Source organism: Gasterosteus aculeatus, chromosome 21, assembly GCF_964276395.1.
Source record: "Gasterosteus aculeatus chromosome 21, fGasAcu3.hap1.1, whole genome shotgun sequence".
Taxonomy (NCBI): Eukaryota; Metazoa; Chordata; class Actinopteri; order Perciformes; family Gasterosteidae; genus Gasterosteus; species Gasterosteus aculeatus.
Window position 1 is genome coordinate 2,548,515 of NC_135708.1, and position 16,507 is coordinate 2,565,021.

A 16,507-nucleotide genomic window follows, 5' to 3' on the forward strand; every position below is an offset into this window, starting at 1 on the left:
CAAGTGACACACATGGCTTAAATACACTCGGGAGGTGCAGGTCATTGGACACAGGTGGAAACAATCAGACAATCACATGGCTGCTTCAGCACTTCAGACTACATGTACAATCATCCTGTTGTTGTAATGTTTCCTCGCTGAGTGTATTCGGACTGTCGACATGTTTTCAGCCACAGTTCATCTCCTCCCCTCCCTACACGCCTTCCTCCTAAGTCATTGTCTCACATGAACAACCACTGACTGCCTGCTACTGGAGGACAAGTCCACCAGAAGGTGCTGAGCGTCTTCTACTACCTCATTACTAATTCACATGTACAAAGACTAAACCTTATTCTAATGAATGTATACAATCAACTATTGTTAGCAGGCGGTGAGCTGCGAGCGGCAGCGCTGGTTTATCTGATGTTACACCCAGAGTACTCATCTGCTTATTTTACCTCTGAAAACAAACTAGGTCCAAACTTTGTCTTCTTCTTATTCGTCACTAGTGCAGAGCCATGTGGAGTACTGCGTAAATGAAAAGGCCGCTCATTGATTCAAAGTGGTCACCTGTCTAAAGAACTCCTCCAGAAGGGATGTGGTCCAGTGATGATGGAGGTCCCAGCGTTTGGCAGGGTGGCTGATATCAGCAGTGTGCAGTAGCAGGGACGAGGCCTTTGCTTTGTCGGGCCTGCAAGTCCAGTCCAGTTAGTGGACGCGGCGCATGAAGGGTTGTAGAGCAGAAACAATCATGGTTTGATAGTTTCAGCATTGTGAAGGACTGGAGTGACTGGCAGCATGAGGCGGGACGGACCCAGACGTGAAACACTCACGCCTCATGTTGCTGCAGGTGGCTTTTCATCCCGTTGATCTGCTGGAAGTGGCAGGACATGTCTGTGGCCAACACCATCTCCACCACCAGAGCCCGAAGCTCTCTGAAAGAGGGCAGGCAGTAAAACATTCATGCTCCCTGCAGAATGAATCTTAGATGAAGCTTGGGGAAAGTTTAATCAGAGGAGACTGAGATGCTTTCATCCTGTTGCTGTCACTTCTATATTTCTGCAGCAATGCAGTGCCAGATCGATGCAACTCTGCCCCAAACTACTCAACTTGTCCCTAAAATGAGTCATTTGATTCTGCTTGACTGTAAAATAAGGTGATGTGTTACTCCCTGGTATCATCAGCTGTAGCTCCCTCTAAGCACCAGTAGGAGGCAGTATTTTAGAAGCAATGACTTGCACTGTAATCTGGGGGTTGTATTGTACAGTGAATTATTATTTGAAGTCATTGAATGGAAACAGCGGTAAAAAAGGACGTCCCTTCAGCTGCAGCGCTCTTCTCTTACCTCCACTCGTCTTTGGAGAGATTAGACAGAATGTTCATGTCATCACTGTGCTGTAGAACTGACGTGGTAGTTCTCCAGAACAGCTCGGTCATTGTACAACATGGCGGTGTCTGACCTGCAAATGCGACACGGCTACTTCAGGAATGATCTCCCTCTCCGTCATCGTGATAATGCCAACAATGTATGAGGTAAAGCTGCTATCATTCATAGTAGGCTTTTTATTAGGTCACCTGTTAGATATCTCTTCATGCTCCAGTGTTGTCCACTGTCCTCAGAGACTGCAGGGATTGAAATGCTACAAACGATGCTACGTGGGAATTACCTTGTCTGAATATGGAAGTTATTGGTGGTCCCTGTGTGCTCGTAGTCATGAATGGCAGCTGCAAAAATGATGGCAAAGATAAGAATAGAGGGAATACACACATACATGCTGATTCACACACACATATTCAAACTCCTGGTTCTATATGGTGCGTTCATGATCCCCTCCTGCTCGTCAGCGGAGAAAAAAGAGCCTCTTCCTTTGAGTTGATTTGATCGACTCTTCCCCCTTTTGAAGTAGGACGCGGACACACAATTATCCTGATGACTGATGTCTGGTTCCAGTTAATGACATTAAGCTGGATCAGCTAGCATGGTTTCAGTCAGCGGGTTAGTTTGAGCTAAGAGGACATTTGATTGGCTTAGTTGCACCACGTACAAGTAACGCGTATCCCTGCTGGCTTTGACCATCAACAGCAAACAATCACCCAGTGGAGTCCACCATGTTTGTACCCTATTCAGCTACGAGGATAATGCAGAGTTTTATTATTATTACCAATGAACCCTTTATGTTATCTGTGTTATATCATTCATGTTAAATGGGAAAACCTTGAAACAAACATCACACATCATGACTAAACCACTATGAAGGGCCAAATATTCCACATGACTGTTGCATCAAATACACCAAACAAGCCAAACCTCTCCACAAAGATGCCGGCCTGCACTGCGTGAACGATGCTGCGGAAGCGTGGCTTGTCCTCGTTACGGCGCAGCATCACAACCGTCTGCCGGGTGAAAGTGGAAGCCAGCCAGTCCCGAACCTCTGACGGCACCGAGTCCGACCGGATGTCACCCAGCTGGTCCTCTGGATCCACCAGCCGCCTGCAAGGAGACACGCATCAGACTAAAAGCCAGAAAAAAGATCACACCTTCTCGCCAAAGCTGCTGATTGATGATCTTCATCAACAAATTGAAGGATTGTCTTATTCACTACTCGATGAGCACACAATTCAATTATTGTGTAGAACGCGGCTTGTCAGATTTTCCCAACCGATTGTGTCACACGTTGACCACGTGGCTGATGTGACGCGTATTTACCAGCGTTCAGACACATTCACATTTAACTGAAACGTCCTGCCGTCATTTTGTTACAACTTCCACAAGACGAGAGTTGACTACTGGTTTACCTTCAGGTCGACCATCTTTTGTGTAACTAACTAGTAACTGCCTGCTGGTCTCCTGTATTCATGTGCAGGGTCCCACTGTCCTATAAGGAATAAGGCTCGCAACATTGTGCAGCAAGAATTTAAACAATTCTGGGTTAGAAACTTGGAAACCGTATTGAGCCACGAGTTACTCATTAAATTAAATATATTACTAACATACACATAGACTTAATGGAATCATTTAAATACTAATTAGTAGTAAAATAATATGAATAAATGATAATGTATGTTGTAATTATCCTTTTACACTTCAATGTTTCCCCTTGGATTCTTTGGATTGTTGTACCTTTTGTGGACTCCTCTGCTCCACAGGTTGGTTTTTTAAGACAAACGTTTGCGTTTGGCCATTTCTCTACGTGCTCCTCCACCTCTGCTCAAAGGTCTATTTAGCTGCCGATCGTGAAAGAATTCAAGAAAATCATTTTAAAATCCCTTTTTCTTCATGTTCATGGATTATTTGAGAAAAGCAGAAGTGAAATCTCTCGCCTGGCTTCCTCAATGCACAGAGCTTCTAGGACTGAGGCGGCGTAGTCCAGGTTTCTCTTCAGCTCCACCACAGATGCCTCCCCCCTTTCCAGCTGCTTCACAAGACAACCTGCAACACATAGAGGCCCAGCAGCATCTGCCCTCCATTCAGACCGTCCCAAACGCTGGATTGGGGAGCTGTACAATCTGTAGATAGAATATATCTCCCACAGATGGTTTGGGAGTGATTAGCACAATCTGGGCTGTATAATACGTGCGCCCATATTACATGGCAGTGCAGTTGGTAATGTCAAAGTCAAATCAGCAGTTTCACAGTTAATGTCACTGCAAAGAAAGCTGCAGCGCTCTTTTCTAACTGGGTCCTGTCTCACTCAGTGGACGTAGATTGTGGGGTGAAGTCCCGTCTCAAAGCACCTTCTAAACAATTGGCTAGAACGCCATGACAGGAAGTGTAAAGCCTGTTCTATGTGTGGCGAGTAAAACTTAAAGTAAAGGACACCATCTGTTTAGCAAAGGCAGCAAGCAAAGCTCCTCTTCCACGTTTCCCTTCATCACAGCTTCATTTGGCATGTGAATGATACATTTACATGAAGCACAGGCCGCTGTGTGTGTGTGTGTGTGTGTGTGTGTGTGTGTGTGTGTGTGTGTGTGTGTGTGTGTGTGTGTGTGTGTGTGTGTGTGTGACCTGCTGGCAGTCTTCTCCATGGTGTCCGGGGCACCAAGGACCGGCAGCTCATCCTTCAGGATCTCTTCATTCTGAACTCCTTTGTATTCAGTGATGCCAACAGCCGCTGGGACGGCAGTGCGCAGTGCATTCTGGGACCGTGAGCCTGAACGATGGACACAAAAGCGCCTGCTAGCATTTCCACGTGTGCAGCGTCCATGTTTTAATCCATCAGGGACCAAAGTCATTGACGCAGTCGGCCGTAAGACGGAGAGACGAGGACGTGTTTGAATGGACACGGAGGAGTGAACACAGTTGAAGGAAAAAGATGTGTCAACTACAAAGGAGGCTTAGACCCACTGCTGGAAAACACACACGTCAGAGGAGCAAATCCTGATGCTGCACAAAGAAAGTGGGGATAGTTAAAGAATGAAGTCTGAACAGAATCAGTAGAGTTTTCTGAGTTGTTGTTGCCTCCAGTTGTGCGACTGTTTGGACTGACAGCCGGCTCAGTGTCCCCTTCTGCAGGGGACGTATTCATGGCGGGTCACATGTGCATGTGCCCCTCACGTGTGGACAGAAGACCCCGTCACACGGTATTTACCTGCATTACAGAGGTCGCTGTTTGAAACACAAGTTGGATGAACTCACGTGCCAAGTGGGCCGGTGGAAAGCGGGAGCTCGGCGCCGCCTCGTTGGCAACTGGACAAAAGAAGGAGAATTTCTGTCCTTTGACATTCTTACTGGTCATTTGGGTCCAATAAGCATGACTTCTATTGTCCAATGACGGCGCGGTGCTGGGGACACACACTGTGCTTACTCTCCTGGTCCACCTGGTACAGTGTGGGGACGTTCGTCTCTAAAGTCACGTCCACTTTAGTGACCTCGTTCATTCCCAGGATACTTCTACCCAACCTGTGTTTAGTCACAGACGCCAACCTGCAGCCCCACGTTTTGTTTGTGTTGTTCAGCCGCTCGTGGAAGTAAACTTGCTTGTGTGTGAAACGTGTTTCCAACCAAGTGATAAGAACAAGAATAGAATCAGTAAAAGGAAACATAACACCTGACCTTCCCAACCCAGAGCCACTGGTCAGAGGATCAGAGTGTGTGTGTGTGTGCGTGTGTGTGTGTGTGTGTGTGTGTGTGTGTGTGCGTCATGGGGGTGCAGCTGGAATCAGGAAGTGAAGGAGGACATCAAGAAGCAGCCACTTCATTAGTGACAATGACTCCCTGAGCTCCGCTGCCCAACAACTGACGACACACCAGTCGACATGACGTCACCTCCCAGTCTCCTGGTTGCCGTGGAGACAGCAGCCTGTAAACACGACGCTGTGTGCTGTTCTCCGTACTCATCACATGGACTCCATCAGACAGTAACTACGCCCTCTTCACAGTGGGCCGGGCTACGTCGGCTGTGATGAGGCCGGCTGTGGACTTCAGTCCATCCCGATGTCTCCTGGAGCAGTTCCTACTGCGGCCGTGCCATCGGGGACAAACAAGGAGACACAAAGTGGGGAAGCGTTTCCTCTCGGAGCTGCTGTCAGCTGGTTGCAGGAGGAAAAGACGACTTGTCAACAAGGCAAAAGTGATGCTGATCAGGATGCTCGGCCTGCGCTTAGTGCTCCTAATGGCCTTTGGCACGTTTCACTGCGCCCAAAGGAAAGCCACCAATCAGAGCCTGGAGTCTCCAACACAGCTGTCAATCACTGCCAGTGACACGTTGACAACCAAACCGTCTGATCTAAACATCCTATGAGCTGTTTCAGAGGCATGTTTCAGCTACTGATGAGCAGTAAAACATGTCGGGACAGAAAGCAGTCGAGCCAGGACGTGTCTCCTTGTGGACGTGTAGATTATGTCTCGTGTTCTACAGTCAAGAGACAGTGAGACGTTTCATTGAAGTCACTAAATGTTGCTTTAAAGCCGTCATCACAAAGACATAGTTTCACTTTGTGTGTTTGTCTTGAAGGACACGCTACATCCAGACGGAGGAAGATGAAGCAGGTAAACGGCTACAAATAGAACACAATGAAGCTGAGTAACACACACACACTGAAACACAGAGCATCTCACCAATGGTGAAGCTGAAGCGTCCGTGCAGAAAGTAGCACTGCCGCCCTTTTTAAACGCCTGTTTGTTGGACGTTGGTCGTGTCGTTGGGCTCCTGATGTGCACGGTGTCCCTCAGTGGGTGAGGGGGGGCCGTTCTCTCTGTGCTGCTGTGGACGGGTGTTCAGGGTAAACGCCGCCCTTTTCCTCTTTGCTCTTCGCCCCTCGAGGCTCTAACAACTCTGATCTGCTCCATTGAGACACTTTCATGTCTGATATTTATATTTACTGTGAATTAGTTTCCTCTGCTGCTCCGTCACACACAGCGTTTCTATTTGAAATGAGAAGCAAACAAAAGCGTGATAGTTCAACACCCGACAGTCAAGAAGCGTATTCAAATGTTTCAGAGCAGCTGACGTCATCGAGGCAGCTGCTGTCCCATGAAATGAGCGTCCTCTGTTGTCCCCGTGAGTCAGGACCCCCGAGTCTGTTCTCCCCAGAACGCAAGTCCGTCCTCTGCGTCCCATCGTTGAGAAAGGGCCCCACGTTGGGAGGTTAATACGAGCAGCGTGGAGATCAGGACCTTCAGCTGCTTCCACGTGTCGTCCAGTCAACAGGGGACACGAGGACAGAGGTCCCTCATGATGCAGCTGTGGACAGTCTTCTCGTATGTTTCTGTTGCTGCTTATTACCCGTCCATGACCAGCCGTTCTCCTGAAGCTTCCCCTGGACCGAGGCGCTAATGGAACCACTGAGCTCCACCACCGGGGCTCCCTGAAGACCTTTACTGGTGCTCTGAGTTCTCTCCGTTCTTCCTGCTGCAGGAACGTCTCCGCGCCCCTCAGCTGCTGTTCATACAGCTGTCAATCATGTTGAATGACACGTGAATGAAGGCGGCACGATGCAGCGCGCTGAGGCCATGCAGAGAAGCTCAAGTAGCGGTGAGCCTTGTAGTGACGTCATGGTCTTAACTCAGGTAGTGACGTGATGTCACCTGTCAATCACAGGTCAGTGGAGCCACGATAATGAAGTAACTGTTGTTCTTTGGTGACTAAAGAGCCTCTTCTTGTTCACAACAACGGGTTCAGTCATCGAGCAGCAGCACATGTGGGATTAGTTCACTTCCTGCTTGTAGTTCACTGAGAACGTCAGCGCCTCTGGACACGATGGACTAACATCTGGAGGGACAACGTCCCCTTGCTGGACATCAACACGAGTTCCCTCGTTGTCCTCTTACAGGACGTTGTCCCACACACGTCTCTGGTTTAGTTCAGTGTGTTGTGTTCTAGTGTCTTTTCAACACTTAAAACGCACTTATGTGACGTCACAGAACTAACCGGTGGCTCTGTGGGCCACAGCGCCCCCACGTGGGCAAACCAAGCAGCTGCTTATAAGCGCTCAGCCTGACGGTGACGTGTGCTGCAGAACTCTGTTCAGAAAGGGTTGAATTAAACAAACGCTGCTGCCTAACCGGCCCAAACATCACCACTAACATCAAGTAGAAGAGCCTTTGTGAACCACGCGGAGCTCATCTGTTATTCGGCAACACGGAATCACCTGAAGAACCAACGTGTCTGATAACAATCCCACTCTGAGCCCTTTGGACATGTTGTCTCATCAGGAGACCGTAGCGGTTTATCGGCTCTCACGTTGAACTAACTTACATCCGGAAGACGTTTACAGCAACACGAGCCTTCGGAGTCTTTTCGCTTCCGTTTCTGTGTGTTTCTCCTCCATATTCCGGTGAACGGAGCTGCTAAAACGAGATGTTTCTACAAGGAGGTCTGGTGGAGAGGACAGAGACTCTCATTATGAAGGGATGAGGACAGACACGTTTATTATTCAGAAGACAGTGGTGTCCGTTGAGGTTGGACAGGTTTAATAAAGACTTTAACTCACAGGGAGACGCCGCTCTGCTGCTGCAGTACCGACAGCGGCCGCGGTGGCGCCGTTTCACCACAAGTCACAACGTCTTTAATGGTTTAATAACCATAGAAAATCATAATTAATAACTAAAGACAATGAGGAACGCTTCACGGGTTTGCGTGTCCTCCTCTAGCTGGGACTTTGCTGCGTCACGATTGGCTGCTTCTCATTAATTGGAACGTGACACAATCTTACAGGTTTTATTCATCAGATAATCTTCACAGCTTCAAACGTTCACGTTCTCACCCTTTTCCTTTCATGCATCACTTATATAATATTTAACTAAGAAACTAAGACATATGCTCCATGTATCAGAGAGCTGGAGAAAAGATCTGCTTCATTCTTCCATTATTCCTCACTTCACACAATGAACATTTGGTACTAAAACAATAAAATGAAGGTGCTGTTGGTGAAAGCGTCCTCATGTTTGGTCCTGGGGGGGAAACAGTTTTAACAATGTGACCTACAGCCTGTATTATTCACAGAGACCAGTCCTACTGCGTGCCAGACAGATCCATAATGGACAATATATTTCTTATGAGGGACCTGTTGGACATTGGTAAACTGTGTAATATTGATTTTGGTGTCATTGCCCTAGATCAGGAGAAGGCCTTTGACAGGGTGGACCATGATTTTCTTTTTTCCACTTTAAGAGCTTTTGGTTTTGGTGAAGGGTTTATGTCACTGTTGGGTGCGATGTACAAAAAAGCCACTTGTCTGGTGAAGGCGGGGGGCGCGCTGAGCGGTCCAGTTCAGGTCGAGAGAGGCATCAGACAGGGATGTCCCATCTCTGGGCAGCTGTACTCCATAGCCATTGAACCACTCCTCAACACTTTAAGATCCCGTCTGTCTGGAGTTGTGTTGCCTGGACTGCCTCAGCGCCCCCCCCTGATGGTGTCAGCATATGCTGATGACGTAAACGTGTTTGTGAAGGATCAGAGGGATATCCTGCTCCTAAGCAGCTGTATTAACACTTACGAGAGGGCTTCTTCAGCCAAAGTGAACTGGGGGAAGAGTGAGGCCTTGCAGGTTGGTCAATGGGCCAATGGAGAAGCACCAAAACTACCGGGCAACCTCAGATGGGGTAGGCAGGGGTTAAAGGTTTTGGGTGTTTTTCTAGGAACTGAGGAGTTTCAGAAACAGAACTGGGAAGGGGCTTTGGACAGAGTGCGCGCTAGACTGTCGAGGTGGAGGTGGCTGCTGCCTCGGCTGTCCTACAGGGGGAGGGTCCTTGTTGTCAACAACCTGGTCGCCTCGGCCCTTTGGCACAGGCTGGCGGCTCTAACTCCACCCCGGGACCTGATTGCTGAGATCCAGAGGACCGTTGTGGACTTCTTCTGGTCAGGCCTTCACTGGTTGAAAGCTGCTGTGCTGTATTTACCGATCCAGGAGGGGGGTCAAGGCCTGGTGGACATCGCCTCACGGGTGACAGCTTTTAGACTACTGACCGCCCAGAGACTGCTCTACAGTTCCGGCCTGCCATGGACTGATGCTGCATGTGTACTACTAAGGAGGGCTGGACGCATGGGGTATGATAAGCATCTTTTCCTGCTTGAGCCCCAGCTAGTAGATATAACTGGTCTGACAGTGTTCTACGAGTCCGTCCTCCAGGCGTGGCAGGTTCTCACTCACAAGCGGAGTGGTGAGACAACACCAGGGATGTGGCTTTTTGAGGAGCCGCTGCTTGGGGGCAAGCTCATCACATCCCAAGCCCTGACATCCGTCAGCTTAAGAACCCGACTGAGAGAGGCCGGCTGTGTGAAACTGGGTCACTTGGTGAAGATCTCCATCCCTCACCTGGCAGAGCTGACCCACATCCGTTCCAACAGGCTCCTGCTCAGGCTGGTGGAGGAGGTCTGTGCTTCCCTGCCAGAAGGTTTCAGGTCATTTGTAAAAGACCGATCACTCTCTGACCAATGGGACGGTGGGTGTGAGTACGCCTTCCCCCCCCTTGATGTCTCTGCGGCTGCAGGACAGTGGACAGCAGGTGAGGATACCCTGCTGTCCCTGAAGACACCACGACTGGGTGACTTTGAGTCTCTGGGGAGAAAGGCAGTATACCAGGTCTCCGTGAAGGTCTCAAACTTGCGCTCTCTAACGGGGGTGAAGGTCTCAAGGTGGGTCGACTTTTTTGGCAGGAAGTGCTCCCCGGGGGGCTGCTGGCGGTCTCTGTACAAGCCTCCTGTGGACAAACGGACAGGGGACCTCCAGTGGAGGGTTGTGCATGGAGCCATAGCTACCAACAAATATCTGGTACACCTGGACCCGGGAGGGGGGGACAGGTGTCCTTTCTGTCCTCTGCCAGAAACCGTCTACCACCTGTTTGCTGAGTGCTCCAGACTGAAGGGACTATTCAAACGTTTACAGGCATGGTTTCGGGGCTTAGGGGAACAATTCTCTCTACCTCTATTTATTTACGGACCAAAATATTCTGCTCGCAAGAAGAACGTTCACACTCTGCTAAACTTCCTTTCAGGAATGTCCAAACTGGCCATTTGGAAAACGAGACAGAACCGTGTGCGTGGTGGAGGGTCGGAGGACGCAAATCTGATGCTGACAGGGCTGCTGGCCGCTCGGCTCAGGGTGGAGTTTGGCTACTACAAACTGACCAACAACACCGAACTCTTTGTTACCATTTGGGGTCTGGAGAACCTCCTGTGTTCAGTCAGCGAGAACGCTCTGGTCATCCATCTGTGATTTATGTTGTTCTCTTCACATGATTTAGGCTTGTTGTAGATCCTCATTGACCGTTTATATGTAACCGTTTAATTTTAACCGAAATGATGTAATAAAAGACCCTTTGAAATCAAATCTCTCTCTCTCTCTCTATGGCGGTTGGGTGCGTGGTGAGCTGGTGAGTTTGGTGGAGAGTTTGGTGACTTTTCTAGGACTGTCTTTCTACGTTTCCTCTTATTTCACAGGGTGAGTGAGTAACGGTAGTCTGTAGTGGTTCTGGGGTTTTGGTGGTGATTAGGGGACGGAGGACCGTGCCTCGTGTCGGGAATGGCGTCCTCCGAGACGCCGTCTCTGAGGCATGGGGTTCGGGTCCAGCCCGACCCCGGCGTCCCGGTAGAAGCTGTCTTGCTGGCCATCGGGGAGTGCGTGGGGCACGCTAACCTGTCCCACGCCTCCCGCATGAACCGGGGGTTGCTGGTGTTCCTGAAGGAGGAGCGGCTGGTGGCGGAGCTAGTGGCAAGCGGCGTAACCGTAGACGGGGTGTACCTGCAGGTGTCACCGCTCGCGGTGCCCTCTACGCGGGTTACCTTGTCAGGTGTCCCCCCCTTCATACCCAACCAGGTGCTGGAGCGCGAGCTACTGCGCTTCGGAAAACTCGCGAGTGGTTTCCGGTCCGTGGGACTGGGCTGCAAGAGCGATAAACTTAAACATGTCCAATCCTTCAGGAGACAAGTGTCCATGTTCCTCACATGTCCTTCACAGACGCTAGAGGTGTCCTTCAGAGTGAAGCACGGCGAGGGTCACTATATGATCTACGCAAATACGGGTAGCATTAAGTGTTTTCTGTGCGGGGGAATGGGGCACAAGCGTGACGCTTGTCCTCACAAGCCCGCCGAAGAGCGCGCAGAATCGGAGCCCGCACCGGCAGAAGGGCTCGGTGGCGCCGGGGCGCCGATGGATGACGAGCCAGCGGGAGGCGATGCGCCGCCGGCTGAGACAGGAGTGGAGGTGAGTCGCGGCAGACAGGTGGGCTCACATGAGAGGGATCAGAGCCCAACTACCGGTATTAATACAGCAGAAAGGAGGGGGGTGGAGGAGAAGGAAGGAGCAGAGGAAACAGGAGCGGAAGACGGGACGGAAGTTAGGGAGGGAGTGAAAAACGGGGAAAGGGAGATAGAAAATACAAGAGCAGAGGAGCTGAACGTTGAAGTGGAAAGGACAGGGGAGGAGGAGAGAGGTGTGGCAGAGGGAATAAGCACAAAGTGCAGAGAGGAAGGCAGAGGAGCAGAAGAGGATGAGAATCGAGAGGCCAAAACAACGAGTGAAGATGACAGGACAGGAGTGGAGATGAGACTTGGAGCTGAGGACAAGACCAGTGAGGAGGGAAAGGAAGAGTCTCAGAAAACAAACAATAGGTGGGAGCAGAGAGAAGGAAAAAAGGATGATGGGAAAAAGGCTGAGGAAAAGAACTGTGTGGGGGAAGAGGGGGCAGAGACTGAAGGTGTTGCACACTGTAACAGAGCAGGTGAAGTAGGCAGCAGCGCTGACCCCCCAGGTGGAATGGGTGGAGGGGCACCGCCCGAGAAAGAGGAGGAGGCGATGGACTGCGACAGTGAATCAGATAACCTCTCTGACTCGGGCTCCATGTCTGCAGATGGAGACGTGTACTCTTTGGAAGAGATAAACAGCTTCCTGGATGACACGTTTGGGAAGTCCATCAAGGTTTTAGATTATTTCCCAGACGGTGCTAAATTCATCAGAACTGCTGTGCTTTTGCAGAAAGTTTATGATAATAACTCTCTGGATAAGAAAAAGCGCTTCAGACTGAAGAAGCATGTAACTATTCTCAGGAAGATAATGGAGAGAGACGGAGTGAAGGGTTCCAAGAGGCTGAGGACCAGTGATTGATTTTGGGATGAATGTGCTGCACTCCTTTTTTGTGTTACAGTTTCCTGTTTTTGTCTGCGTCACTGCTTCTTTTCTCTTTCTAATGCACAAGGTGATTTTGGGCTCTTTAAACATAAATAGTGGGAGGGACCGCCAGAAGAGAGCGGTCACTGCAGAAATAATCAAACAAAAGAGGTTAGACATTGTCTTTCTGCAGGAGACCCACAGCGACCCTCACAACGAGGTGGACTGGGGTCTGTGGTGGGGGGGGCAGTATGTCCTGTCTCATGGGACCAACCTGTCTGCAGGTGTGGCCGTCCTCTTCTCACCTGGGCTGGACGTTAGCATCCTCTCCTCTACAGAAGTGGAGGCGGGCAGGGCACTAGTGGTCAAAGCATCCATAGCTGGCATCATTTTTGTGTTCATTAACATATATGCCCCGAATCAAGGCCCTCTTAGAACAGACCTCTTCCTCAAATTAAGGGATGCCCTGCTGCACTACGACCAAGACGAGTGTATAGTGATGGGGGGAGACTGGAACTGTACTGTTAACTTTTTTTTAGACAGGACAGGGGAGGAGCCTCACCATCAGTCATCTGCCACTCTGTCCCGGGTGATTGCTGAGGCAGGTGTGGAGGATGCATGGAGGGTCAAACATCCTCGGGCGAGGCAGTACACGTGGGTGAAAATGTTGGAGGGGAACATCAGAGCAGCCAGGCTGGACAGGGTTTACGTGTCCTCCAGTTATGGTAATCGCCTATTAAACTGCCACATTCTCCCAGTGGGTTTCACAGACCATCACCTGGTCACCCTAGACTTCCATATCTCACCAACCAAAAAATCCAACTCCTACTGGCACTTTAATGTGAAGCTGTTGCAGGACAGGGACTTCTGTGAGAAATTTAAGATTTTCTGGGGGATCTGGGGGAAGAGGAAGAGCGAATTTCAGTCACTTAGTCTGTGGTGGGATGTGGGAAAGGCCCACATTCGAGTCTTTGTGCAGCAGTACACTAGCGGCTCCACCTACAAAGTCAAGAAAGTCACTGAGTGTTTAGAGAAGGAGATCAGGGACATGGAGCACAGTTTTTTCCCCCACACTAGCACAGATGCCCACAAGCTTCAGCAGAAAAAAGACAGACTGGGGTCCTTCCTAAAGGAACAGGCTAAAGGTGCTCTAGTCAGATCAAGGTTTATAAGTGTGAGGGACATGGATGCTCCTACATCCTTTTTCTTTAACCTGGAGCGGTCTGTCTCTCGGGCCAAACAAATGGTGTGTCTCCGCCTCCCTGACGGCAAGATGACAGCTGATCCGACTGAGATGAGGCAGCACGCCGTCGCCTTCTACAGCGCCCTCTACAGGAAAGAGGCCGACCACTGCGAGAGTGCTGCAGAACTGCTTCAAGGTCTCCCACAGTTGGGCCCAGAAGACAAGGCCTTCCTAGATGCTGACATCTCCCTGGTGGAGCTGACTGTTGCGGCGGGTCAGATGGCTGCTGGTAAGGCCCCTGGACTCGACGGACTGCCTGCAGACTTTTATAAACACTTCTGGGACTGTTTGGGAGCCGACCTGTGGCAGGTGCTGCAGGAGAGCTCGCAGACAGGCCTGCTACCAACATCGTGCCGAAACGCAGTACTCTCCCTGCTACCTAAGAAGGGAGATCTGTCCTTGTTGAAGAACTGGAGACCGGTGGCGTTGTTGTGCACGGACTACAAACTTTTCTCTAAGGTGCTCGCCAACCGGCTTAAAAAATGTCTCGCCTGTATTATTCACAGAGACCAGTCCTACTGCGTGCCAGACAGATCCATAATGGACAATATATTTCTTATGAGGGACCTGTTGGACATTGGTAAACTGTGTAATATTGATTTTGGTGTCATTGCCCTAGATCAGGAGAAGGCCTTTGACAGGGTGGACCATGATTTTCTTTTTTCCACTTTAAGAGCTTTTGGTTTTGGTGAAGGGTTTATGTCACTGTTGGGTGCGATGTACAAAAAAGCCACTTGTCTGGTGAAGGCGGGGGGCGCGCTGAGCGGTCCAGTTCAGGTCGAGAGAGGCATCAGACAGGGATGTCCCATCTCTGGGCAGCTGTACTCCATAGCCATTGAACCACTCCTCAACACTTTAAGATCCCGTCTGTCTGGAGTTGTGTTGCCTGGACTGCCTCAGCGCCCCCCCCTGATGGTGTCAGCATATGCTGATGACGTAAACGTGTTTGTGAAGGATCAGAGGGATATCCTGCTCCTAAGCAGCTGTATTAACACTTACGAGAGGGCTTCTTCAGCCAAAGTGAACTGGGGGAAGAGTGAGGCCTTGCAGGTTGGTCAATGGGCCAATGGAGAAGCACCAAAACTACCGGGCAACCTCAGATGGGGTAGGCAGGGGTTAAAGGTTTTGGGTGTTTTTCTAGGAACTGAGGAGTTTCAGAAACAGAACTGGGAAGGGGCTTTGGACAGGGTGCGCGCTAGACTGTCGAGGTGGAGGTGGCTGCTGCCTCGGCTGTCCTACAGGGGGAGGGTCCTTGTTGTCAACAACCTGGTCGCCTCGGCCCTTTGGCACAGGCTGGCGGCTCTAACTCCACCCCGGGACCTGATTGCTGAGATCCAGAGGACCGTTGTGGACTTCTTCTGGTCAGGCCTTCACTGGTTGAAAGCTGCTGTGCTGTATTTACCGATCCAGGAGGGGGGTCAAGGCCTGGTGGACATCGCCTCACGGGTGACAGCTTTTAGACTACTGACCGCCCAGAGACTGCTCTACAGTTCCGGCCTGCCATGGACTGATGCTGCATGTGTACTACTAAGGAGGGCTGGACGCATGGGGTATGATAAGCATCTTTTCCTGCTTGAGCCCCAGCTAGTAGATATAACTGGTCTGACAGTGTTCTACGAGTCCGTCCTCCAGGCGTGGCAGGTTCTCACTCACAAGCGGAGTGGTGAGACAACACCAGGGATGTGGCTTTTTGAGGAGCCGCTGCTTGGGGGCAAGCTCATCACATCCCAAGCCCTGACATCCGTCAGCTTAAGAACCCGACTGAGAGAGGCCGGCTGTGTGAAACTGGGTCACTTGGTGAAGATCTCCATCCCTCACCTGGCAGAGCTGACCCACATCCGTTCCAACAGGCTCCTGCTCAGGCTGGTGGAGGAGGTCTGTGCTTCCCTGCCAGAAGGTTTCAGGTCATTTGTAAAAGACCGATCACTCTCTGACCAATGGGACGGTGGGTGTGAGTACGCCTTCCCCCCCCTTGATGTCTCTGCGGCTGCAGGACAGTGGACAGCAGGTGAGGATACCCTGCTGTCCCTGAAGACACCACGACTGGGTGACTTTGAGTCTCTGGGGAGAAAGGCAGTATACCAGGTCTCCGTGAAGGTCTCAAACTTGCGCTCTCTAACGGGGGTGAAGGTCTCAAGGTGGGTCGACTTTTTTGGCAGGAAGTGCTCCCCGGGGGGCTGCTGGCGGTCTCTGTACAAGCCTCCTGTGGACAAACGGACAGGGGACCTCCAGTGGAGGGTTGTGCATGGAGCCATAGCTACCAACAAATATCTGGTACACCTGGACCCGGGAGGGGGGGACAGGTGTCCTTTCTGTCCTCTGCCAGAAACCGTCTACCACCTGTTTGCTGAGTGCTCCAGACTGAAGGGACTATTCAAACGTTTACAGGCATGGTTTCGGGGCTTAGGGGAACAATTCTCTCTACCTCTATTTATTTACGGACCAAAATATTCTGCTCGCAAGAAGAACGTTCACACTCTGCTAAACTTCCTTTCAGGAATGTCCAAACTGGCCATTTGGAAAACGAGACAGAACCGTGTGCGTGGTGGAGGGTCGGAGGACGCAAATCTGATGCTGACAGGGCTGCTGGCCGCTCGGCTCAGGGTGGAGTTTGGCTACTACAAACTGACCAACAACACCGAACTCTTTGTTACCATTTGGGGTCTGGAGAACCTCCTGTGTTCAGTCAGCGAGAACGCTCTGGTCATCCATCTGTGATTTATGTTGTTCTCTTCACAT

General features: G+C 50.6%; 2 protein-coding genes across 4 annotated transcripts in view; one reads left to right on the forward strand and one right to left on the reverse strand.

Annotated features, from left to right (window-relative positions):
- LOC144390310 (dual specificity calcium/calmodulin-dependent 3',5'-cyclic nucleotide phosphodiesterase 1C-like) overlaps positions 1–16,507 on the reverse strand; it is a 442,515-nt gene that overhangs the window by 360,404 nt on the left and 65,604 nt on the right. The window contains exons 2-5 of one of the 3 annotated variants that reach the window (XM_078096801.1): positions 4,616–4,666; positions 3,981–4,130; positions 3,301–3,409; positions 2,288–2,470 (exon numbers count right to left, since the gene is read on the reverse strand). In XM_078096801.1, coding sequence (XP_077952927.1) covers positions 2,288–2,470; positions 3,301–3,409; positions 3,981–4,130; positions 4,616–4,666 — 493 coding nt within the window. Of the gene's footprint in view, positions 1–1,731; positions 4,587–4,615; positions 4,667–16,507 lie in introns of those variants that run through there. The other 2 variants (XR_013454341.1, XR_013454340.1) reach the window with 2 other exon arrangements.
- The window catches only part of LOC120813551 (protein NLRC3-like), a 238,354-nt gene that overhangs the window by 200,036 nt on the left and 21,811 nt on the right, over positions 1–16,507 (forward strand). The window lies entirely within an intron of this gene.